Genomic DNA, 27,783 nt, shown 5'->3' on the forward strand with positions numbered 1-27,783 from the left:
CTGAGAATGAAGTGGTGGCCCTGTAAATAATGCTTCCACTTCTGAATAGCTAGCAAGACAGCCATAAATTCTCTTTCATAAATAGATAGGGCTTGGTGTGTGGCATTTAGAGCCTTGCTCAAAAATGCAATGGGCCTGTTGTCTTGCATCAATACTGCTCCCAGACCAGTAGAACTGGCATCAGTTTCTACTATAAATGGTTTGGTGAAGTCTGGTAGAGCAAGTACTGGGGAAGAGGCCATAATCTCTTTGAGTTGTGCAAAGGCTAGCTCAGATTCTGATGTCCACCTAAACTGCCCCTTCTTCAACATATCTGTAAGGGGTTTGCTCACAATCCCATACCCCTTAATGAATTTTCTGTAATACCCTGTCAGGCCTAAGAAACCCCTGAGTCCCTTTACAGTAGTTGGTATAGGCCAATTCATCATACTCTGAACCTTATTAGGATCAGTGGACACTCCCTGTGCACTGATAATATGACCCAAATATTCTATGCTGGTCTGCCCAAATTGGCACTTGGACTGCTTGGCATAGAGCTGATGATCCCTTAGGATTGTCAGTGTGGTGTCTAGATGCTCCATATGTTCTTCCAAACTAGAACTATACACCAGTATATCATCAAAAAACACTAACAGAAATTTCCTCAAGTACCTTGCAAACACTTGATTCATGAGGGATTGAAATGTGGCAGGTGCATTGCACAGCCCAAATGGCATTACCAGAAATTCAAAATGGCCATGGTGGGTTTTGAAGGCTGTTTTGTACACATCTTCATCCTTCATTCTGATTTGAAAATAGCCAGACCTCAGGTCTATCTTTGAAAACCATTTTGCCCCATACAATTCATCTAAAAGCTCATCAATGATAGGTATGGGATAATCATGTTTGACTGTCATGGTATTCACATATCTATAATCCACACACATCCTCCATGAACTGTCTTTCTTTTTTACCAGTAAGACAGGAGATGCAAAAGGGCTTTGGCTCTGTCTGATAACTCCCCCTTTTAACAGCTCATCAACAATCTTCTCAATTTCATCCTTGGCAGAATGTGAATATCTGTAGGGATATAATTGTTTAGGTATGGCATCTGGCTTGAGAATGATTTGGTGCTCCACCCCCCTAACTGGTGGTAACCCTTGTGGTTCAGCAAACAAATCCCCATAATGCTCCAGCAACTTCTGAATCTTTTCGGGCACAATAACAGTCTCACTGTTGGTTTGTATTGTGCAAAATTGACTAACCCCCTCAGTGGTGCTAATTTCTCCCTTGGTCATATCAGGATGAACAGTCATCAGTTTGCCTTCCCCAAAATCTTCTTTGGCAGTAATCACCACTTTCTGATCCCCTCTTTTGAGCTTGACAAACCTCCTTTTGTAATCAAACTTCACAGGACTGTTCTCCCATAACCAGTCACATCCCAGAACAATGTGAAACCCCTTGAGGGTTAGCAGCCTCAGAGGAAAAGTGAATGGTTCCCCTTGCGTCTTCCAAATCAAGCCATTGACAATCTTCCTACTAACAGTCTTGGTCCCATTTGCCATGGTGACTGTCATAGGGTTAGTTTCATCAATGTGGCAACTGAGTTGAATAGCCAAGACCTCACTGATGAAACTATGGGTACTCCCTGTGTCAATAAGAATGTTCAAGGGCCCCCCTTCTACTTCACCAACCACTTTGATGGTTTTCACACCACTGTTTCCCTCAATAGCATTCAGAGAAACCTCCCCACCACAGTGAACCTCTCCTCCTTCTGAGCTGTCTTCTCCAGTTAGGCTGAGTAAGTGAGTTTCCTCCTCTTCATCAGTCATAATCATATATAATTGACTAAACTTGCACTTATGGTTCTGGCTATACAGCTCATCACAATTAAAGCACAAACCCTTCATTCTTCTGGCCTTCATTTCCTCCCTAGTAAGTAGTTTTCTAGGTGGCATAAGAGCTGGTGGAGTATAGGGTGTCTTAGTTAGCTGGTTCTGATGTGAATCAGGGTTGGAGGGTAATCTCCTCTGCTGGTTCTGGTATGGTATCATTTGTTTCATACCCCCTTTGGCCCTTCTGGATACAGCTTCTAGGGTAGCTTCTTGTTTCCTTGTCATTTCAATAGCATGTTGAAATGATTTGGGTTCAAACAGATCAAAGAATTTCTGATTCTCCTCAGGCAACCCACTAACAAAGAAGGTCAGAAAGAATTCATCATCATATGCTCTAGTATTAAACATCAACAAATAAGCCCTAAGCTCTTCAAATTTATCAATGTAAGCCTCCAAAGAGTTTGTAACTCTTAGCTTGCCAATCTAAGCTAGCACTTTAGCTTCCCTCAGATCCTCAAATCTAGCAGAAACTAGGCCAACAAACTGATCCCAAGAATAGACCCTATTATTCTGTGAGATATGACCATACCAAATGGCTGCCCTACCCTCAAAATGCAAAGCAGCTAACACCACCTTTTGAGTGTCAGGTATGTTAGACACCAACTGAAAATACCCTTGACACTTAAACAACCATGTTCTAGGGTTGCTACCATCAAATCTGGGGAATTCAATTTTTGGGTTGGGGTTGTAATTACCAGAAAAAGGGTTTGAGTTTACCATCACATCTTGTCCTCTGTTGTTTTTGTGCTCTTGAGGTCTGGTGAAATGCTCAGGTTGGGCCGTGAATGGTGTTTGGTTTGTACCTGAAGCAGATCCTTCCCCCATAATGGATTTATCTCTGTTATACATCTCTATTCTTTCAGCTATTTTACCCAGCTGAATTTGCATGATCTCAAAGGATTTCTTTGTTTCCTCATGATTTAAACTGATTTGTTCTTGCAGGTTTGTCTCCACAGTCACTCTCTTGTCCATTTCCTCCTGCAGCTTCTGCTCCAACAGCTTCCGGTGTGTTTCAAGTCTAGTGTCGTCCGCCATTAGATCAGACCTTGCTCTGAGTACCAATTGTCAAGGTTCACTGATATAGTAATATTTGTTTATTGTAATTTGTGATAATATCTGTAATTACTGTATAAATGGAAGAATTGAGGTAGGAATAGAAAGGCTTGGGGAAGAAGAAAGTAGAAAAGGAAAGAATTAGTGAAACTTTTCATAACTTTCCTCATACGAAAATGTGGTATAAATACCCTTTCCAACTCAGGGAATATTTTCTACCCTAGCCCAGTAACAAAAACATCAGCAGAATTTTAAAACAAAAGTAGACAAAATAACTATTGGGCTTAAAACAAACAAACAGGCCCAATAGAGTTAAACAAATAACAAATAACATAAGTGGGCAGCTAAATCCGTTCCTTAGTTCCGTAACCCGGTCCAGCTAAAACGGCATCGTTTTGTCCTTCAATTTCTTCCTCAACTTCCGATTGTGCCAAGACTCCTCCTTTAGCAATTCTAGGGTTCCTATTCTTCTTCAGCCCCCAATTCACCTCAATCCCACTCTCCTTCTTCCCCTTCACTCCAAATCTCGTTCCTCTTTGCTTCTTTGCACCCCAGGATATAACAGAAAAACGAAAAAAAAAAGATAAAAAGAATTCGGTGATGACCAGATGCGTGACGCAGTGATGATGTGGTGAGTGGGGATAAAACTGGAAAAGATAATAGCTGGAAGTAGATGTGGACTTTTCTCAAATGAAGAGAAATATTTTGGACCTCTTTTGTAATGAGGGGTTTCCCCAAAGAGCGGAAAAATAAAGGAGAAAATAAAGGAAAAAAAAGTAAAAAAGGAAATAAATATATGGAAAAAATTCGTTGGATTAATTCTGAAAACTTGATGAGGGTAAATATCAGTGAACACAAAAAGGGAAGGGCCTAAATAGAAATAAGTAATAATTGTCCAGCACAAGTCGCAAATAAAACCCGTGAGTCCGCCACTTCTCCTCCCCAACTCCACATTGTACAACCGGCCGCCGCTCTCTGTGAGTTTTCATCTCTCTCTCTCTCTCTCTCTCTCTCTCTCTCTCTCTCTCTATACATCTTATTGCATACACACATACGTACACCTCCAAATATATAAATTTTCTCCGTGTTTCTGTACGAGATTGTGGGTTTCTCTTTTAGATTTGGCAGTGCGGTAGTAATTTGGATCTTATTTTTGTAAAATTGTTTTTATTGAAGATGATTTCTGATCGCTTCCTTTGTTGTTAGAGTTTTAAATGGTATCCTTAATTTCATATATTTGAGAAAGGAAAAAAAAAAAAGAATTGGGTGCTTGTAAGATTGTTTACATGACCGGAACTCCTCTTGTGTTTTGTTTAAATGATACCAGCCTCTAATTATTTGAAATAAAAACATTATTTGAAATATAAAGCAGGTCAGGTCATGTTTGCTATATTTGTTGGTAGCTATTCCGTAGATGTTGATGCATTCATACATACGTTTATTTTGGTTGTTTTCTAATTTGTATAACTTATATAGGCAGAGCAATTGGGGGCAGACATGAGTAATGATTATTCGGTAAATAGTGGTCAGTTGGAGGGTTGTAGTGAAGCAAAAGAGGAGAAGGCTATTCAGCTTCAATTAACTGAGAGGTTAAGGGGTCCTAATGATGAATTAACTGAGAGGTTAAAAAGTTCTAATGGATCAAGAAAGCGAGCCGCCAAAAAGAAGGCGAAAGAGAACAAGGCTATTGAGCTTCAATTAAGTGAGAGGTTTATGTATAGGGTGTTTGCCTGGCCTGGGTGGCTTCTTCAGATGACATTGGAGCATAATATGGAGGACAAGGTGCGTGCCGGTGAAATTAAACGAGGTGATTCCGTTATTATTGACCTTGATTCTCATGGGAATTTGGTGGTTCTTCCGGCCCAACAGGTTGACGAACCCGTTGTTGCTGGTCATTGATCTTTCTTTTTCTTTTTTTTTTTTCTAAATCTTTCTGGCTTTGTTTTTCAAGTGACTGGTGTTGAGTCAGTGCAACAATAATGGTTTAGACTATATTTATACTGACTAATGTGCACATTGTACTGTTTTTTTTTTTATCACTATCAAGTTTTATTCTTTCTGATGTGTCTTGTTTGGTGAAACTCCTTATTTCTTATTTGTTTGGTAGAAACATTTGAAGTTTTTTTTTTTCCTCTTCAAGTCTGTTGTGGAGAAATAAATAGAGTTAATTACGAGTTGCATCTGGTGTAAATTTGTGTCAAGCTAATTATGAATTTACAACTTTTATGCGATATATTTTAGTGTTCAAAACTATTAAAAAAAGACATCACCACCGTTCCTGAGATTTTGGGGGTCCCAGGTGAGTTTTGAAGATGGTTGAAAAATGGGGCCCTTTTACAATCTACGTTAAAACTTTTTTTTTCTTTCTAAGAAGATGATAAACTCTATGTTAATTCGTTTTTGTAAGATATATAGCCAAAGGCTAAGGCTATAAATTTTTTGATATAGTTATGTTATAGTTTCCGGGGGTTCACCCCGATTTTTTTTTAAGGGTAATTTTCATTAAGTAGCACTATAACAAGTGTATATATATATAAAATTAAATAGCTAATGAACTATAAATTTAATAATTAGGGGCCCATAATTAGAGGAATTATAGAAACAAGTAAAATTGTTGATCAATATCTATTTATGAGTTATGAATCTGAATAATTATTTATATAATATAATTCTTTTTGAATAAGTACTAATATATATAAAGGGTATAAAAAAATTTGAGGGCCCTAAATTTTTACGTAAATCCAGGGGCCCTAGGCGACCGCCTACTTCGCGTTCTCTCAGAACCGGCCCTGTCACCATTTCAGCTTCTTTTTGTTTTCTATCAGAAAACTTGAGCTATGATATACGATTTTTGGTGATCTCCCTCAACTATTCATAAAGGGGAAATTGCTTAGAGGTCCTATTTCTTGAAGTTATATGGCTAGAGGTCCTATTTATTATATGAATGTAGGCTTAAAGCCCGTTTGGCTAAGCTTATTTAAAATCTTATAAGCTCCTATATCTAATAAGATGATTTAGGAGCTGATAAGTTGTTAGATCTTATTTAAAAAAAAATATTTTTTAAGGTGTTTGGATATGTTGATTATAAGTTACTTTTAGTTTTTATAATTTATTCAGGTGTTTGGAAATAAAAATGTCTGTTCCTCACTATAATGACAAAAAAGTACATGCCGCCATTATAACTGTTAAACTTATTTGACTCAAATATTTTTGTTCCTAAAATATTATTATAATATTTAAAAAATAATTTTTCAAATAAAAATAATAATATAAAATTAATATACTAATATACAATAAAGGTTGTAAAAGAAATATATTTTTTTTATAGATAAAAGAAATATAATTTATTATTGAGATAATAAGAATATTAGGGTGTTTTATATACATATAAAATGTAAATAGAAAACAATTTTTTTTTACAATTATTATGAAATTATATTTTAACTAATAATTAATCATTTAATCTTGATTACAAGAATACGAAATAATGTGGGGTGGAAGTACTTTTTAAAAACATCTTATAAGTTCCCTAACAGCTTATTTTTGGCAAAAATAAGATCGTTTCTAATATTTTACCAAACACTTTTAAACAACTTATAAGTTTTTAAACATCTTATAAGATATTTTTAGGAGCTTATAAGCTTAGCCAAACAAGCTCTTAGATATGAGAAAATAAATCTCACAAAATATCTCTCTCTCTGATTTGGAATTTTTGTTTGCATTTTCTATTTGATTTTGTTTAAATAAATAATCAAAGTTATTTAAAATGAGAAAATACGTTTGCAATACAAAAAAATAAAACTGCAATTTGGAATAGAAAAATGAAATTATAACAATATTATAAATATGCAACAACGATCTAAAAAAGTGCCAATCGAAAATTGAAATGATAAGTTTGCTAATAGGGTAATATTTTCATAAGAAATTAAATTTGCTGCAAACAATAAATTAAACTTCAAAGAGCAAGATGAATGCAAATGATTAAAAAATATTTTTTTGTCACTCACACTATCGAGGACCTTCATCATGTGAGCGGCATCAACCGAAAACGGTGGTTCTGTTTCTTGCTCAATGCTTTTATTCTAGGTTCATTGTAGGTGCAGTTGATTTTGTCTTCTGTTTTTTTGATTTCATACAAACAACAAACTGCATTATGCAATTCAAAACATGTTGCCTTATGCAATTAAAGTGCAAATCAAAATTTTCAATACATAGTTTTTTGGTTTGGATTGTTTTTTTGAAAATGGAAAAAAAAACATAAAAGCAGTCTTCAAAGTACCAAAAAAAAAAACCCGTCCTCTTTGGAAATACAAAATTACGATGCAGAAATTCAAAACGAACACATCAAAATGCAACATCCAAACTCATAACAGAGAATTAAAAAAAAAAAAAGCAAACTCAAATCATCCTAACATCTTAGTGCAAACAACTAATAACACTACTCAAAATTAACAAAAAAAAAAATTCCTAATTTAGATTACCTTAGTAGCAAGAATCCTCAAAATAGTAAAATACAAAATCAGAATAACAAAATTTAAAGAGCAAAACGCAAACCTAGTTACATGCAAACACATCAAAATTCAAACTAGCATCAAACAAATCTTTAATTTCAGCAAATTAAAAATTGAAACTTAAAATGCAGTTATATTTTGTTTAAGAATAAGCACAAACAAGGTTATAACATTAACAAACCCCTCAACTTTTTTACAAGTCATTATCCCGTTTGGTGTCAAGAAAAAAAAAGGGGTTCTCGAATTAATATCGAAAATTTTGAATAACCATATCTACATATAGGTAATATGGGTGTTTCTTACCAAAACTAAATTGTGTTTGCACCATTGTATAAATCGCAAACAACAAAACGCAAAATCAAAACAACAATATACAAACTCAGAACAAAGAAATTCAAAATGTAATCACAAATCATACTAAAAGCTTTAGTGCAACCGCAAGACAATAAAATGGAACATCAAAACAACAATAAAATGCAACATCAAAACAATAAAATATAACATCAAACCAACAACAAGCAAACGCAAAACAGAGAAACTCAAACTGCAAACACCAATCATACAAATACTTAATAGGATTGTTGCTTACCAAGACTAAATCGTGTTTTAACCATCGTAGATATCGCAAACAACAAACGATAAACAACAACCGATGTCCTCAAACAACAAACGGTTTAGAAATTGCAAACGACAAAGGGGCAAACTTGTTCAACAGAACCTTGTAAATTGCAAACGCTTCACCGATGCAACCTATGGAAGGCATCATACAGTTTTTATAGAGGTTTTGGTATTGAAGAAATCGATTTTCCAGAGCTGCGGAATCCCAAATTTTGGATTTGCAGTCACGGTGGTCAGATTTGGTAAATATAGGTCAAACGATAAGAGGAGAAAAATATGGGATTTCATTTTGAGGATTTATTTTTCCATATATTGTTAGGAGTATTTATGACACATTACAAATAATAAATTTGCTGAAAATTGGATTTTATTGGTTGGATTTATACACATATAATCTCTTATAGTAGGACCCAATGTTATCAGAACCGGACCGGCTATAGAATCGGACAACCATTTGGGTCATGGGTTTATAGGGTCAAACCGGTTTAACCGGGTTTTTGATTTTTTTTAATATGCCATTATTTTATTAATGTTAATGTTTTAAAAATATTATTTTCTTTATATTTTTAATCTCCGAGTTATTATTTTCACTTTTATCTACTTCACCTCATTTTTTACTATATTTTATTGCTTATATTCTATTTTTTCCATTTTTTATTCTTCAAATCCGGCAATCGGTCACCCCTATTCGATCATCCATGATCATATCCGACAATCCTTCGACCACTCATGATTAGATCCAGCCACCCACTACTAAGTATATGAAGGTTCGCTCAAATCTAGCCACAAATAACCAACTAAAAGGTGATTCGAGACGTTTTGGCCGAAAACCGGGTTCCTTGACTGACTCGGCGGTTCTCGGGTTTTACCTGGTCGAACCGAATTTTGGTCATTTGACCCCGGTTTTTGATTTTTCCGGTTTTAGATGTTAGACCGGACCGTTTTATTGTCGGGTCACGGTCGAACCGGTCCGACCGGCCGGTTCGGTCCGGTTCTAACAACATTGGTAGGACCTATAGCAAATTGCCCCATTCATAAATTAGTGAAACTGATTTTTGATGAACTATTTCTTGATTAATTATGATGTAACATGTTCTATGCTATATAATAGAATGAACGTTGAAAACTATTTTTTTTAGAAGAAAAAAGATGATTTTATCATTCAACCATTTCAGAGAATACAGTAGTCATAATTCCTATAGGTAAATCAATCAAATTACAAGACTCCTTCTTCGACAGAGCAGCTATTCCATGAGCCACCTTGTTTCCGTTTCTCAAAGTATGTCGAACTCGAAACTTCTCGAAGCTTGCTCCCAATCGTTTAATATCTTCGATGATGTTTCCATATTCAGCTCTAGAGTTCGAGTCCCCTCTAATGACTGCAACAACGATGGTCGAGTCACCTTCCAAAGTGATCTTTCTCCAGTCATTTCTATGGGCTAGCTCGATTGCCAAAAGTGCTTCTTTAGCTTCCACCGAAGTAGGGTCCAAGAGGTTGCATGATACTCGTGGACGTCCATCCCACACATTCACCTGTATGTGATCTAGCTATAACTCCAAGACCACAAACACCATCACCAGTATTTACCGCGGCATCAAAATTCAATTTAATTTCGTCCTGATCGGGGGGACTCCATCACACATCTGCTTTCTCTCTCAGGGAATTCGGTTGTAGAACTATCGTCGTGACTGCATGCATGTCATTCCAAATCTTTTTCGAGAAACTTACTATTTCAATGGCATTTGGATCATCCCCTTCAACATGCTTTTTGTTTCGGGCATGTCAAATTGCCCAACATAGTAGAACGCATTTTTCAAGAACTTTGGGTTCAGACTTTCCCTTAATCTCTACCATCCACTCCTTCATGTTTGTTCTTGACATATAATAGCTCGACGGAGGGATTTCACTCAAAGTCCAAATTTGGCGCGACAAAGAGCAATAGAAAAAGCAATGCATAATGCCTTCTTCCTGATGGCCTAAGAACACATCGATTATCCTCCACCACTCTCCTTTTCATTAAATTCTTAGGAGTGGGTAACAAGTTTTGCATGCCCTCCAAAGAAAAATATTAATTTTTCTTGGGAGATTAAGGGCCCACAACCACTTCCATTCTCTGATCCTATTGGCGTTCGCACGACTCCCCTGCCCTCCATTCATGTCTTGGACAACTTTTACCGCAAGATGATAGGCGCTGCAAACGGAAAATATACCATTACGGTTGTAGTGCCAAATATATCGGTCGACATTTGTGTTACTACCAAGAGGAATAGTCAGAATAGTTTTGCGATCTTCCTCGTCAAAAAGATCAGAGAGTAACTCAAAATTCCATTTCCCAGTAACACCATCAATTGACTCCCTTACTTCATTGTCGACGACCGAATACCTATAGGAGTGAAAACTTTAAATGTAGTTTCTCTAGGCAACCATGTATCACCCCGTACATTAATGGAATGGCCATTTCCAACTCGCCACCGAAGACCCGCTTCCAATAGATATTTCGACCCCCATATACTTCTCCATGTATAAGATGGATTTGATCCAAGGGAGGCCCGAAGGACATTTTTACTTGGATGGTATCTAGCCTTGAGTATTTTGCTCAATAAGGTTTCTGGATTTTCTAATGAGCGCCATAATTGTTTTGCAAGTAACGCCGTATTAAAAGCTTCCAAATCTCGAAAGCCCAGGTCGCCAAAATGTTTACTCGTACAAAGATGTTGCCATTTCGTCCAATGAATACCCTTGCCATTTGTATCCTTCCACTAGAATCTTGCCATGTGGCATTCGAGGTCCTTAATGAAAGAATCTGGTAATTTAAAGCAACTCATAGCATATGTCGGGATTGACTGTATGACTGCTTTAATTAAGATCTCATTACCTCCTTTCGAAAGCCATTTGTCTTTCCATCCTTCGAGACGTGAACAGAGCTTATCTCGCATATTCGCAAATTACCATTTTAGCTATTTTTAGCAAAAAAAAAAAAAAAGTGAGCTGTATTATATGATTTTTTTTTTTTATTTCGCTTGACTATAAAAAAATAGTGAAATTATTTTTTTATGAACAATTTCTTTAGTAATTACATATTAACTTCTATGCTTTATGTTGGTGTTTTAAAAATATTAAAAAAGACGTGACCATTTCAGCCATTGTTAGCAAAAAAAGTGAGCTATATTATAGTATATGGTTTTTTTTTTTTTTGTGATTTCGCTCGACTATTCAGAAAATAGTGAAATCGACTTTTGATGAACTATTTATCGACTAATTATGAATTAAAATCTTCTATGCTATGTATTTGGACATTAAGAATTGTTAAAAAAAAAAAAGATATGACCATTTAAGCTATTTTGAGCAAAAGTACATGAGCTATAACAATTTGTTTTTTTTTGATTTTGCTTGACTAGTAAAAAATAAGTGAAGTCAAATTTGGAAGAATAATTTCTTGAGTAATTATGAATTAATATCTGCTATGCTATATATTTGAACATCAAAACGTATAAAAAAAGAAATGACCGTTTAAGCCATTTTTAGCCAAAAAACAGAGCTATCATATTTGTTTTTTGTGATTACCTTCATTTAGTGAAAAATTAGTGAAATCGATTTTTTATGAACTATTTCTTGAAAAAATATGAATTAACATTAATGTCTATGTTATATATTTTAGTGTTCAAAACTATTAAAAAAAAGACATGATCATTTCAGCTATTTTTACCAAAAATACTTGAGATAGTATACGATTTTTGTGTGATTTTGCTTGATTAGTAAAAAAATATTGAAATTGATTTTTAATTAATTATTTATTGAGTAATTATGAATTTACAACTTTTATGCGATGTATTGTAGTGTCCAAAACCATTATAAAGAGACATGACTATTTCAACTATTTTTACCCCAAAAAACGTGAGCTAGTATACTTCTTTTTGTAATTTCCCTCGACTATTCATAAATTAGTGAAATTGATTTTTGATGAATTTATTTCTTGATTGTTTATGAAGAATTAATATCTTCTATGCTATATATTTGAACGTTAAAAACTATTAAAAAAAGAAATGACCATTTCAGCTATTTTTAGCAAAAAAAAAACACGAGCTTTGCTATTTCGTCGACCACAAAAATATTAGTGAAATTGGTTTTTGATGAACTGTTTCTTGACTTATTATTATGAATTAACATCGTCTATGCTATATACTTGAACGCTAAAAAGTATTAAAAAAAAAAAAGGTATCAGCATTTCAACCATTTTTAGAAAAAAAAAAAAAACAAAAAAAACCATTTATAGTATACGATTTTTTGTCATTAAGTTTTCGGGTTTTTGAGTTTTGGGGTCTCGGGGTCTTTGTGTTTCTGGTTTTTGCGTTATCGGGTTTCAGTTCGGGTTCGGTTTTGGGTTTCGGTTTCAGTTTCCGGTTTCGTTTTAGGGTTCGATTTTTGTTTTGATTTCGGATTTTGTTCGGTACAGTTTTCGGGTTTTGGGTTTTCGAATTTCAAGTTCAGTTTCGTGTTTCTATTTTTTTTCGGATTTTGTTCGGTACAATTTCTCGGGTTCGTTTTTAGGTTTTGTTTTTGGTTTCGATTTTAGTTTCGGTTTCGCGCCACTAGCTTTTCAACCAAGTCCGATGACCAATTGTGCAACCAAGCGCTATGAACGTTTGGCTGCCACAAGCCAGTTATCCATGTGGTAAGTTTTCCGAGGGTCTAAAGGATCGTTAGGCCACGCTTTTCATGGTTCGTATTGGTAGTGGAAATCATAATCAAATGAGCTTTAACCCTAGTGTTTCACACGAGAATTTTGTTCTCGTTGAGCTCATCTTGGGACACATGCGTTATATTTTAACAGATGTGTTGCCTCAGCCAAACTCTCCACCAGACAATGTCTTCCGCCCGGATCGGTCCATCGAGATGGGCCTTGTGTCTAGAAAGAGGGGCATTGCCCCGCGTCCGATTCGCGGAATAAGTGAAATAATGTTAAAAGTGGTATTTCACTTTCGTCTTTCGACTCCCATTTATCCTACACCACTCAAGTCATTTCACAAAGTCGGACTAGAGTCAAGCTCAACAATGTCTTCTTTCTCCGATGATTCTGCCAAGCCCTTTTCCTTGGTTTTGGTTTCGCTGGACAAGCTATCATATACGATTTTTTGTGATTTACCTCGACTATTCATAAATTAGTGAAATTTATTTTTGATGAACTATTAGATTAATTATGAAGTAACATGTTCTATGCTATATATTTGAACGTTGAAATTTATTAAAAAATAAATTACCATTTTAACTATTTAGCAAAAAAAAGTGAGCTATATTATATGATATAGCTCACTTTTGAGAACTGCAGTGGACGAGTAGATGGTATTTTGAAAAAAAAAAATTGAAAAAAAAAAAGTTTTTAGTCAAAATTAAATAATTTGTGAAATTTGGTGGGGTTAAATTGAGGTTAAATTAAGTTAAAGATGAAATTGGAGCATAAATTACCATTTTAACTATTTATAGCAAAAAAAGTGAGCTATATTATATGATATAGCTCACTTTTGAGAACTGCAGTGGGCGAGTAGATGGTATTTTGAAAAAAAAAATTGAAAAAAAAAAGTTTTGAGTCAAAATTGAATAATTTGTGAAATTTGGTGGGGTTAAATTGAGGTTAAATTAAGTTAAAGATGAAATTGGAGCATATTAAAGTATCAGGGGTTATTTTAGTCCTTTACAAAAATCTGGACCATGTGTGGACTTATTGGTAAATGAGTTTTTTGTGTGGATCTCTTTATGAATAAGTATCCATTAATGAGCTTATTTGTAATGACCCCTAAAAACATTGTGTATGTATTTAAAATAATAATAAAGAAATTCGGAAATAAAATACTAAATAAAAGAATTATAAAAATAAATTGATTCATGAAATAAACGTAATTAAAGAAACAAATAAAACTATTAAGATAATTGATCTGAGCAATTTGAACTTGGTGTGCCTGTGTATTTTTAATTGTAATGTACTTAAAAGGCAAGTATTATAACATATTTAGATATAATTTTTTAAAATCTTTTTCGAGTATAATTCCAAATTACTAAACAGTAAAAAATGTATAAATTATTCAAATGTATATTTTATATAATTCATTTATACATATATTACGTATTTAATTTCTTAATTATTAACATAAATAATTATTTAACAAAAAAAGGATAATCAAACAATTAATGTTATCCTTTTAGAAAATTAATTAAAGAAATGTAATAATTTCTCAACAAAAGTCAATTTTTTGAAGTGTATGATATTCTTTCAAATGCATATTTTATATATTTTATTTATATGTATATTACATATTTAATTTCAAATTTATTAACATAACTACTTACATTAATAATCTAAATAAAATAATAGAAAAAGAGCTCAAACAATTATTTTTTTGGGAAACATGATTAACCAAATATAACTGGAAATTTCATACAACAATACAACTATAAATTTTTCAAAGATTTTGAATATTATTATAAAAACATACTAAATTCGAAAATATATATGTATAATATAAAAAAATGGATATTCATACTAAATTTGAAACATATATCTCACAAAATTAAAATTATAAAAAAGATAATATTTTTTGAATTTATAGGATATTAAATGCATGAGATATTATATATATGTGGTAGTTATTAAAGGGGAAACTACAGTTTGCATCCTGAACTATAGTGTTTGTCACAAACACCCCCATGAACCACAAAACGTAACAAAATGGCCCATTCATTTCGAATATGTTAGAAGAGACGTGGCGCATTAACTTTACTATTTATAGGCGTTTTTATACCCGTTAGAACCTTTATTGACCCTTTTGCCCCTCAGGCTAGTATATATATGTTTGGGTGGGTTAAAGAGGTTTTCAACAACTTTTTCTACATCATTTTTTCTCTAAATTTCTTCATTTTCCATTACTTTCACCAGTGAAATTTCTCCAATTTTTTTCCTTCTTATAAACCGCGCTACCATCTTTAACAATGTGTATGTAGCCTCTGATATACCTACCCCCTTCATCATTAAAACTCCCCCCTCGTAATTCTAAGTGTATACAGCTGATCACCCAACATGTTTTCCTAAAAGAATAAAAAATTAATTAATCAAACATACATAAGATGCAGAAAAAAAACCCCAAAATTAATACCAAAATAAAAAAATCCCCTTAAAAAGTCAACAGTATTTTTGGAAATTGTTCTGGAAAATCCTAGATTACCAACAAAAATCCAAAAATTAAATCTTAAGACAAAATCAAATTAATCTCCCAAAAATTCGAAAAAGTGTTAGAGTAGGTGACCAACAAGCCAACATGTGGCTGTGGTCTTTCGTATTTATTATTGTAATAAACGAACCTTTATTCGTATTAATGATAAAACACATTGGCATTCTATATCTTTGTCCCTTTGTCACAAGCATAGATATAGTCCTTACAGTTATTACAAGTACTAGTAATTGATCGTTAGGATCGTGAGATATTTACTTAAGTATTATAACTGTTAAACGTGTTCCTAGTCGAAGGGTTACGCCACTAATGAGGATATCGGCCTTTCCCATTAAGACTAGCACTTAGTGTATGTGTACTGCATCTCATCAGTAAACGGTATTGTGATATCGGCATGCATAAGTGGGTGCTCGTAAGTTGACGAGTTCACTGAACTCCCTCACCCTAGAAATCTCTAAGTGGTTCCCAATAATCGAGTAGAGATATCTATGGTATAGTTGTACACCATTAGTCCTTATGACCTAGACATCACCGTGACTTCACTAGAGGACCAGCTGTATCGTGACCTGTCCCTGAGTTCCACCGAGGACCACCCCAAGGGCCAGTGTTCGTGCAGTCCGAAATCTAGTGGGAGGTCTGTGCATTGTAGTCGGGGATTCGATCGCTAGAATAGTCTTGGATGTCCTGTGTGTTCTGAAAGTTTGTAATCATTCTAAGTCTCTGGCCAGAGCTGACTAAGTGATGATTAGAGAATTCGATTCTCTAAGTCATGCACGTAAGGATTACAACACTTAGAACGATCGCACCGTCATCGAACATATAGAGAGGTCTCGATGAACCAATGCCTCTAGTTCGATCGGGACATATGAATCGAAGGGACCGTACTGTACGTTAACTATATCTGAAGGTTCTTGCAGGCACTTCATTTGTATCTAGGGAATCATGACGCGTAGTTGCTAGACGCCAATCTTGATTCGTTGGGTGATTAAGGTGAAACGAGCTTCATCTTAATCGTAACTCTAAGGGACGAGTTTTGACCACAAAGAGTTGTGGGCCCACGGCTAGCTTACACCTGAACCATCGAGGGTCACACTGCTCGTGCACATGAGATCTTTGAATAAACGGTCAGAGGTAAAATAGTTTATCTTTGCATGATTGGAAGTCAATATGATTGAGTCCAACGTTCGTAATTTGGAATTATGAATGAGAATAAGAAAAGGAAAAGAATAGGCGAACGTGTTAGTGAACTTTCTAAATCGGGAAGTTTCCAAATTTAGAAAGTGCACTGAACTAGGGTTTCCACTTTTGGAAAGTTGGAAAATGAAAGATGCCACTCGTAATGACGAGGATATTATAATGATTCCGAAAATGTAATCGTTGCAATTTTCCGGTCATTGAAATAAGAGAGACGAGCGATTAAAGGAACTAACGAGCTTAAGCTGTTGGGCCCAGTCCAACTTAAGCCCGCTAGGGTTTTATGCAAGACACTATAAATACAAGATTTATAGGTCTTGCACATGTGTGTGAAACCCTAACCCTAAGCGGCCGTCCCCTCTCTCTCTCTCTCGGCCTCTCTTTCCGCGGCCACCACCGCGCCGCCGCCGTCGCCTCTCCGTCGCCGGAATCGGCCATCTATTGGCCGTTCCTCTTTCGGTATTCTTTCCTCTTTTCGTTTCTTCCGTTTTATTCTAACTACTTCGTGTCTAGTGCCACGTTTTAGTAGATCGAAGTATACGAGGTGAAATCCGAGAGGAGGAAGATCGAAGTATTCCGCCCACGCCAGGGACTATTCTCGTACATCTGGGTTTGGTTGTCTAGGCAGTTTTGTTTATTCACTTTCTACCCCATTTTGGGGCTATTATGTAATAAACTCGATTGGGTTGTTTCTCATTTTTTTTATTATATCAATTACCAGGGTAATCTAATGTATTATATTGAAGAGTTGTGAATGCAATCAAATGTTTTGGGTGCATCATTATATTATTAATACAAATTAAATACATGTGTGTGTATGCGTGTTGGTCACATGCGTGCTAACAAAATACCATCCTTATATTATAAATTCAAAAAACAAAGGGTAAATTACAAACACCCCCCTGAGGTATGACCAAATTACAAAAACACCCCTCTTGTTTGGATAATTACAACCACCCCCCTCAACTCATCAAATTTAGTGGAATCTTCGAGATTATATGGAATATTATCACTTTTGTACCCGTTTTATCCCATTCAAACTCTACATTATGAAGGAAGATGACCATAATATGTGATTTTTAGCTTGTATATATCAGTTTGTGGTGCATCGAAAACTGTATTTTTTACACAAAGAGTACAAACTAGAGCACATTTCACGGAATCTAGATGACTATGTTGAATTTGGCACCATAAATGTAAGAAAAAATCATAGTTGAGGGGGGTAGATGTAATTATCCAAACAAGAGGGGGATTTTTGTAATTTAACCATACCTCAGGGGGGTATTTGTAATTTACCCAAAAACAAAACATAACTCAATTCCAACTTAAGACTTAATAAATAAATAAAATTCCAACATAAATAAGTTCGTCAATTTTTCCAAAAACTAAAAACAAATTTAAAAGTCTAGACCCTATAATAAATAAAAAGTCTTAGCATAGTAGCAGAAAACTAAAACCATACAACCTCGACATAAATTACTTTGAGTTTCCTCCGTTTGTTTTCTTCTTATGGGCAGTGGTAATTACTTCATGGTCCCATAGTTTTTTGGACAACTCATAAATATCGGCTTCGTGGGTGTTTGATGCAAAATGACGGAAACCTCCTTTCTCCCTAAATCTTCCGAATTTCAGTTTCATCCGACGTAACTTTTCAGTTATTTGATCCTTAGTGAAGTGGGGAAGATGACCATTCATGAAGATGTGAAAGGCAACCCAATCATGGATTCTTTTGCGGATCCAAAAATAGTCAAGACCAGTAAGGAGAATGAGTTCTTCTTCTTTTGAAAAGAGGTCACCAATTTTCTTCTTCTTCTCGTTAGTTTTGGAAGACTCACCTTCTCCATTGGATTTGAGCTTTTCTATCTCTTTTGCTACCTCTTCTGGTTCAACATTCGTGGCAACGCTTTTTTCATCAGATATCACCATCTGATTTTCTTTTGGTTCAATATTCTTGAGAATGCTTTTTTCATCAGATATCACCATCTGATTTTCTTGACTCGGAGACTGTTTTTGGGTGGCCATTTTCCTCGGATATTGTTTTGTGTTTATCAGTTTGTGTTTGTGTTTGTGTTTATCACAGTAACAACAAGTCAGTTATATATAAAGCTGAATTTGGAGGGAATTTGAAACACCAAGTCATTTTTTCATAGTTAATTAGCCGCCTTTTTTCCCACAATCACTGTAAATCCGCTAGAAAATAAGTAGGTAATTTCAATTATAAAAGGAACTAAGTTATCGTCCTAAAAAATAGATTCTGTTGATATATATATATATATATATATATATATATGATTTGTTCGACCCTACACCCGGTGAAAAACACCGGGTGGGTCTTCTGCTGCCACGTGTCTCTTTTTTATATTTTATAATAGATTCCCCGCTAGGGTTTACCTTTAGGGGTTTTAGAAAAATAAAAAAAAGAACACGTGGCAGCAGAAGACCCACCTGGTGTTTTTCACCGGGTGTAGCATCGAAGGAACCATATATATATATATATAGAGAGAGAGAGAGAGAGAGAGGTTAGATTCTGGTGATACAAGGAAGAAAATAAACGGGATATATGCATGACAGTCATCTTTTGATATGTCAAAGATTTGGGTCAGAAATTTCGGATTCCATTAATAAATTATAGGGAAAATTCTACTTTTCTTCCCTCTACTTTGGCTCGATATTATTTTACCCCCTTCAACTCTCGATTGTATCGATTTGCCCCCTACGCTTGAAAATTTGTCTCAATGTGGCCCTCGATGTTAGTTGTCAGAAATTTGACCTTAACAGCGTTTGATCTAAGCTTTAAAATGACAAAAACACTACATCTCCCGGTTTAAATATTTATTAAAAAAAGTTAAAATATTAAAAAATTCAAGACAATGAGAAAACATAGTCCACGACGCCAGCCATAATATTTGTGATTTTTAATTTTTTTGATAATTATTTAAACTGGGAGGGGTGGTTTTTTTGTAAACGGTGTTAAGGTCAAAGGTCTGAAAACTAACAGCGGGGGCCATATTCTTACAGTTTTTCGGGGGGGGGGGGGGGGGTGTAAATCCATACAATCGAGAGTAGAAGAGGGTCAAATGATATCAAGCCAAAGTACAAGGGGAAAAGTGGAATTTATCATTTTATTATTTTTTAGGACAGGAAAGAGTTTTTGTAAGGCTTAATCCCACTTTGCACTCTTGAAATATATTATTTTTGCACTTTGCACCCTCAAAACAAATTAATATCACTTTGCACCTCGAAACACAATAAATCATGAATAATGCACCCCAAATGAATTTTTAAAGCTAAAAAGTGTAATTTAATATTTTTAGTAATATTTTTTTTATGATGCCAAATGTCAAATATTTTTTTTATTCATGAATCATTTTGAAACTATGAAGTGCAAAAATAAAAATACATTTCATCAACATATTTAAAAATTATAATTTTTTATCAAAAGACAATATTTTACGAAAATAAAATCATTCTGCTATCCCGTTATCAAGTTATCTAAAAATCATATTCTCTTCCAAATATGTTTACCTAATACTTTCAACCAGTTACGATAAAGATCCATCAATCGAATAATTTATTCATACATTTTTTCTTTTTTAAAGAAAATATAGTTTTTAAAATAATCCGGTGTAATTTTTATTTTTTCGCACTTTGCCCGCTCAAAAGTGGGTTGGGGGTTTCAAGAAAATAACAAATTTTTTTTTATTTTTCACCCGGAAAAAAAAACACCACTGAAAAATGAAATTGCCTTTATTATTCAATTCAGAATGCATTGTGAATATTGTGTTTTAAGGGTGCAAAGTGCTATTATTATTTTTTGAGAATACAAAGTGCCAAAATAGTATATTTCAAAGGTGCAAAGTGGAATTAAGTCGTTTTTGTAATGATAGATAATTGAATTACAATGCACTAAATTACCGATGTCTAATTAATAGTAGTAGGGCCGGAAAATATGTTTACCAAATATCAATATTTTATTATAACTAGTACTTCACCCGTACGATGCACGGGGTCAGTTTCAAAGCGAAAGTTAAAAAAAAAATGAAGAAAAAAAACATATGTAATCTACTATCTCATTGTAACATACTAAATTGAAGTAAATAGGAACGAAAAGGAATAAAAAAAAATATAAACTTTATCTTTACGGGTAAAATGCGTTATGAATCAACATGATATCGTTTGAAATAGATTATTCAACTATTTCTTGGAATACAAAATAATGCCATATGAGTCTTATGTAAATTAAATGACTTTTAACAACGACGCAATAATAGAGAACTCAAGCAATAGAAATTCAAACAACCTGGAAGATTATCATTTCCCCAATGGAATAAATATATTTATACACAACTGTTGTAATATTTGTAATGCAAGGGCATATTAATATAAAAAGAGAAAATTTGCATTCCCATTAAGGTGCATCGCTATATTTCTTTATGCACGTATCTAGAATAAGATTTAATACATAACCTATCAACAAATAAATAAATATCTTTAAACATAAAAAATATGTAAAATAATATTGAAATATACTTCCTTAACAGTAGAGAATGTGGTGGAGCCGCATGGTAGAGATTAATATGTAAAGTCTGAATTTGAAACAACACTAATTAGACTGACCCATATATTGCACCTACAATAAAAAAAATACACAATAATATAATTGCAGGTTTGTTGTAGGAAAAAAAATTAGTATTGACATAAATGAACCAAAAAGGATTTAACCTATGTATCCTTTCCATATTCTACTAATAACCATATGGATATATTCGTGAGTGATTAATGTGATGTATTCATCTCAATATTATACAATAGGGTAAATGGCAAATAGGCCCATGACAAGGGCACTTAATTAAAAGAGGGACATCCAACTTTTTTGTCTTTCAAATAAATCCAACCCATTCAAACTTATTTCCAAATAAGGAAAATCCTTTTATATATACCAAAATTATCCCCCAATTCATTGAAACCCAATTTAACTCCAATTTCACGATTTACACCCCAATTTAGCCCAATTTCATCAATTAACTAATTTTAATCATAATTTCAATTTTGACCCGCCACCACCGGAGATCGCCGGTCGACGCCGTTGACCGGAGTTGACCACCGGAGACCGGCGGTCTTCGGCGTTGATTTTTATTTTATTTTTTGAAATTCTTTTTTTTCCTGAAAAATTTTTCCGGTCGGTCAACTGCCGTTGACCGCCGGGTGTCCGGCGTTGACTTTTGTTTTTTCTTCTTTTTTTTTTTAGAATTTTGTTGTTTCTTAAAAAAAGTATTTTAATTAATATTACTGTCTTGGCTGCTAAATTACTGTCTCCGGCAGTTATTTAACTGTCGGGGACAGTAATTTAACTGTAATTGACTCTTTTTTTTGTCTTCAAAAATATTTTAATTAATATTACTATATTTGTTGCTAAATTACTGTCTCCAGCAGTTATTTAACTGTTGGAGACAGTAATTTAACTGTTAATTGACTTTTTCTATTTTTAAAAAAAATATTTTTAATTAATATTACTCTATTCGTTGCTAAATTACTCTCTCCAGCAGTTATTTAACTGTCGGAGACAGTAATTTAAATGTTAATTGACTTTTTTATTCTTAATTTTTTTTAAATTAATATTACTGTATTCGTTGCTAAATTACTGTCTCCAGCAGTTATTTAATTGTTGGAGACAGTAATTTAACTGTTAATTGACTTTTTCTTTTTTAATTTTTTTTTCTTAAAAAAAATATTTTAGTTAATATTACTTCATTGGCTGCTAAATTACTGTCTCCAACAGTAATTTAACTGTCTTAGACAATAATATTAATAATATTATTGTTCGGGAAAATAATATTTGAAAGAATTTATGGTCCCAAATTCGTTTAATACAGAGATGTTATCTTAAGTGGTGTGACACTTAAGAAAACATGCAGCGGAAATATAAAGAACTAAAGACAATACTCAGATCTAAAAATGTTCACAAGTAAAAACTTGTGAACTTGCCCTTTACATGACGGAAAAATTATATTAAAACAGTATTCCAAGAATACAAATAGAAGATGTACGAAAACTTCTTCCTTATGAATGAATCATTCTCATGATCATTCTTACATTCAAATCTAGAAACAAAAAGAGAAATATTAAAAATTCAAGATTTCAAATAATGTACTCGTAAGGAGTATGTACAACAGATCCTAGAAACACACTAAAAACTCTCGTGGATAAACTTCAGCACTCGGTTTTTGTTTCTTCGAAATCTACATCTTTCTTGAGTCTTGAGTTTGGTATTTATAGACTTTCCAAGCTTCCACTCCTCAGCCCATGATCTGCAAGAAAACCAACCACAAGAGCACTCAAGAAAATGGGTTAGTGGGTTAGTTAAGAAGTTAGAATAATATCCACAATTTAAACCCACTAAGCACTACTTAGCCCACGAAGTCATAACACTTAGCCCACTAATTCATAACTTAAATTTAGTTTGAAAGTAAGAGAGTTAAAAACACTTTTATGGAAAAACCACGTGTTTCAAAACCCCCCTTTTAACTTTCTAATCAAAACTAAATTTTAGCTAAAACTCCCCCTGAGACATTGCTTGAACTCCCCCTGAATTTGATAATAAACAAAATATAGAAAAATCAATTTCAAAACAAATTCAGCAAGATAGTCCAACACAATTTAAAAGAAAGGAAACAACCAAAGTGCATTCCTAAACAAAAGTTCAGAGGGAAAAAAATAAAAACAGAACAAAATCAAAATATTGTTCATAAAAACAATTAAAGTAGAATATCCAAAGTCTCCTCAGTATCAGCTGCTGCTCCTCCATCACTAGCACTGGATCCACTGCTTTCATCTGCTCCTTGAGCTTCACCCTCATTCTTTGCTCCTTCTTCATGAACTCCTTGTTCTCTGCCTCCGGTATCCAAAGGGTGAGAAGTTCCTGCTTCAACTTCATGACTAGTTTTTTCTCCCCCTTTTTGATCAGAAAGAGCTTTTTGGAGCATTTCCACCATGAACTGGTGATAAGTAATCTGAGCTAGAGAGTGAGTAAGCTGTTGTAACAAAAGATCTCTAGGAACAGAAACAAGAATGTCAGGAGTGTTGTCAACATGAGGAGCAACACCTTCAGTACCAAGATTATTTTGACCTGATTCAGTTGAGAGGAAATTATCTCCATTCCAGGGAAGATCTTGGACATGAGGAGCTTTTAGAAAATTTTGAGAAACAGTGATCATGCCAAGTGGAGTGTGAAGATATTCTGATTCATCTTGGCCAAAATTTTGAGAAAGTAAAATGGAGTAGATGAGAGAAGGGTAAGGAAGGTGAGTGGAGGATGAAATTTTCTAGGCAAAATGACCTATATTAGTGAAGAAAAGTTTGCCAAAGTCAACTGGTAATCCCATCCCCAATTTGTACATGAGTACTGCATGAGGTTTAGTTACCACATAGACATTTTTGGATGGAATCCAATTAATCACTGTGAGTCTAAACAAGACAGAATAAAATGCAGTGAGTTGAGAAACTTTGAATTTTCTGGGATGAGCAGGCCAACATTTTAGACGATTTCCAGAAAGAGTCTTACAAACCTCAGTAAAATCACCATAATTATCCTCATCAATCACAATAGGAGTTTGTAAATGAGAGTTGATAATTTTGGGAGAAAAAGAGAAAATGGAATTTCGCACAAAAACTTTGCCAAAGTTTGGAGAATTTTTCTTCAAAAGGGAGGTTTGCAAATTGGCATAAAATTACTTCACAACAGAGGGATCATAAGGACAGGCAACCTCAACTAGACTAAGGATTTTTCTTTGATCAAGAAAAGCAGTGATCCTATGTCTATCAAACTCATCCTCGGAAATTTTCTTTTCCTCAATGAATTGGCAATTCATGATTTGAGGACTCAAATTTGAATCAGATTCAAAATAAAAGATAGGTCTGAAGGCATTGTTTACCTCAAAAGGAGTTGACAAATCCTTCCCATCCAAGTCTGGCTCTTCTTCCTCTGAGGATTCCTCATCTTCTGAGTCTTCAAGCTCATCTGGAATGTATGCTGGTTCAGGTGATGCAACAGGTGGGGCAGCATCTTCTTTTTTCTGAGAGGATTCCTCAGAAGAGTCACTGTCTGACTCTGTGGAGGGCAAATTTTTGCGAAAAGAGGCAAGGGGAACCTCCCAGCTGTCATCACTTTTATCTGGTTCTTCAGCCTGAGAAGGTGATGCATTCACTTGAACAGCTGCTTCTGCCAGAGTTTCCAGAGGGTCTGCATGTGGTGCTGATGGTGTTTCTTCAGTGGTAGTGAAATCCTAAGCATCAACAGTGGGAATGTCAACATGCTCAGCAGAGGACATCCCAGAAAAATCAGGCATTTCTTCATCCTGGTAGGGAGCAGCATCCTCAGCAGCACTCTGAGGAACATTTGCTGAGACAGTGGGTGCAGCAGCATCTTCTGGAACATGTGCAGCAACACCTTCAGAAACAGGATGTTGAGAGGCTGCTGCTGCCATGCTGAGCTGAGATGACCCCCCCTGAGTTGATGCTAGGGGAGGTGAATCGTTGGATGATGACTCAGAGGAGCTGGAGGATAGAACTTGGGCCTCTGGTTCTGCAAAGGTAGGATCTCATTCTTCATCATCTGGGCCTTCATCAACCAAATGGAGACCTCTTGGAGGGTTTGGCCTAACTGGAGTACGGCCACCTCTGCCTCCTCTTCTTCCACCTCTGCCTCCTCTTCTGGGAGAGTTTTCTCCCCTCCGGCGTTGTGACCCAGCAGTATTCAGATCTGGGAAGGAATTCATGCACTTGGACCGGCGAGTTGGAAACCTTCCTGCAGTGGAAGAGGGACCCACATACTCGAAGTTGTCTGGGTCAATCGGATTCAGCTCGTCACCGGGCTCGATAAAACTGATCGGCATAGCTTCAAGGTTGACAGGATGAACGATGATGGCCAGATTTGGGTCTGCTGGTTCAGGTGCTGCAGCATCGTTGTGGACATCACCAATGGCTGGAAGAGGATTTCTAGGAGGAGATGCCATGATACAGTAGATAACGAAAAATTGCTTCTTGTGCTTTTGATTTTTGAGTGTGAATTTTCGAAAGAAGAAGCACGAAATTTATAAGCCCTAATTTTTGCTGAAAAAATTGAAGTGGAGAAGGTGAAGAAGTGGTGTGCGTTTAAAGCAAACCGTGACACATGACACAATAAGGAGTGGACTTAGTGGAAAATAAAAGACTAACCCATGTACCCCATGACCCATATAAATAGGGATAATTCAATAAAAATAAAAAATAATAACCGTAGCACTCACGAAATATTCACTAAAATAAAAAACACATTTATTAATGATTAATAGTGAGAGAAAAAAAATTGGCTAATCAGGCATAGATTTTGTTATATATATATATATATATATATATATATATATATATATATATATATATATATATATAATTTTTTTTTTTAAAAACTCTTATTTTCAAGTCAAACAATTCACATGGAACATGATCAAGTGTTCAGTTTGAAGGTTCCTCAGTTACTAAGATATGACTATCAAAATAGAGGAGTTTGACTTACGTGAATGTAATTGTTCTCTAAATGTTTACATGAAGCATGATCACGTTTCAAGGTGAAAGACTTCCAGTTACTTATTTAGAAAATAATCCATCACAGTGAAGTCATTATTTAAAGAAGCTATACTTCAGTAAATTATGTTGCAGCTTAAGATATTAGATGAGGTGCTGCAACATATTTCAGGTCATGTTTATTGAGTACACATACCGAGAGATTTTCTAAGTTTAGAAAGCCTCTCATAATCTAATGCCTTTGTAAAGATGTCAGCCAGCTGATCTTCTGTAGGAATGTACTTTAAGCACACTATATTTTTCTCAACTATATCACGAATAAAATGATGTTTGATATCTATGTGTTTAGTTCGTGAGTGTTGAACAAGATTTTTTGAAATGTCAATAGCACTTGAATTATCACAATATATGGCCAGGGTGTCACTGGTCAACCCATAATCTCCCAACATTTGTTTCATCCAAATTAGTTGACCACAACATCCTCCCGCATCTACATATTCTGATTCAGCTGTTGAAAGAGATACACAATTTTGCTTTCTACTAAACCATGAAACCAGATTATTCCCCAAAAAGAAACATGCACCTGAGGTACTTTTCTGTCACTAATATCCCCAGCCCAATCAGAATCACTAAAACCTATCAAATTTGTATTAGTGTCTTTGAAAAACTGAATCCCTAAGTCTACTGTACCTGCAACATACCTAATAATCCTCTTCACAGCTTTAAGATGAGTGACTTTGGGATTAGCTTGATACCTGGCACACACACAAATACTAAACATAACGTCAGGCCTGCTTGCTGTTAGATACAGAAGGCTTCCAATCATGCTTCTGTAAAGGGTGCTGTCAACATCTTCAGCAACATCATCCTTGGACAGTTTTTTACTTGAACCCATTGGAGTTTTCATGTGCTTGGTTGACTCCAACTCAAACCTTTTGACCAGATTGAGAGCATACTTCTTTTGATTTACAAAAATTCCTTCACCTGTCTGTTTGATTTGGAGTCCTAGGAAGTAATTCAACTCTCCTACCATGCTCATTTCAAAAGTGTGAGACATAGAATCTACAAAAGACTGTAAAAGGTTAGCACAGGTAGAACCAAAAACAATATCATCAACATATATCTGTACAATAATGATATGGTTATTTGTTCTTCTAACAAATAGAGTTCTGTCTGCCTCTCCTCTGTTGAACTGTATTTCAAGTAAGAAGTCAGTGAGTCTTTGATACCAAGCTCTAGGAGCTTGTTTAAGACCATACAGAGCCTTCTTAAGCTTGAAAACATGATTAGGCTTGGCAGAATCTTCAAAGCCCTTGGGCTGCTCTACATATGCTTCTTCATTTAGAACACCATTCAGAAATGCACTTTTGATGTCCATCTGATACAATTTGATTTTAAGAAAACAGGCTATAGCAAGAAGTAACCTAATAGATTCAATTCTAGCTACTGGAGCAAAGGTTTCATCAAAGTCTATACCCTCAATTTGAGTATAACCTTGTGCTACTAACCTAGCCTTGTTTCTAACCACTGTACCTTTTTCATCAGTTTTGTTTTTGAAAATCCACTTAGTTCCTATCACATTTACATGGCTTGGTCTGGGAACTAAGTACCAAACATCATTTCTGATGAACTGATTCAGTTCTTCATGCATTGCATTGATCCAGAATTCATCCTTCAGAGCTTCTGCAATATTCCTTGGTTCAACTGAAGACACAAAACAAGTAGTTCCAGTTAATGCACATTCAGAAGATAAA

The 27,783-nt window shown here is 34.8% G+C and overlaps 1 protein-coding gene across 1 annotated transcript; it reads left to right on the forward strand.

The window, feature by feature from the left end:
• The first annotated feature begins 3,837 nt into the window (after positions 1-3,837).
• Positions 3,838-5,057, forward strand: LOC148772859 (uncharacterized). Its single transcript, XM_088820047.1, has 2 exons — positions 3,838-3,904; positions 4,404-5,057. Exon 2 carries the CDS (start codon positions 4,425-4,427, stop codon positions 4,824-4,826), a length of 402 nt encoding a protein of 133 aa, XP_088676173.1. The 5' UTR covers positions 3,838-3,904; positions 4,404-4,424; the 3' UTR covers positions 4,827-5,057.
• The last annotated feature ends 22,726 nt before the right edge of the window (positions 5,058-27,783 follow it).

The sequence above is a fragment of the Erythranthe guttata genome, chromosome 1 (assembly GCF_056151865.1).
Source record: "Erythranthe guttata isolate IM_541 chromosome 1, IM_541, whole genome shotgun sequence".
In the NCBI taxonomy this organism is placed as follows: domain Eukaryota; kingdom Viridiplantae; phylum Streptophyta; class Magnoliopsida; order Lamiales; family Phrymaceae; genus Erythranthe; species Erythranthe guttata.

Excerpts from the sequence above, each read along its gene's own strand:
- LOC148772859 (XM_088820047.1), top strand. The coding sequence starts at position 4,425 with ATGAGTAATGATTATTCGGTAAATAGTGGTCAGTTGGAGGGTTGTAGT.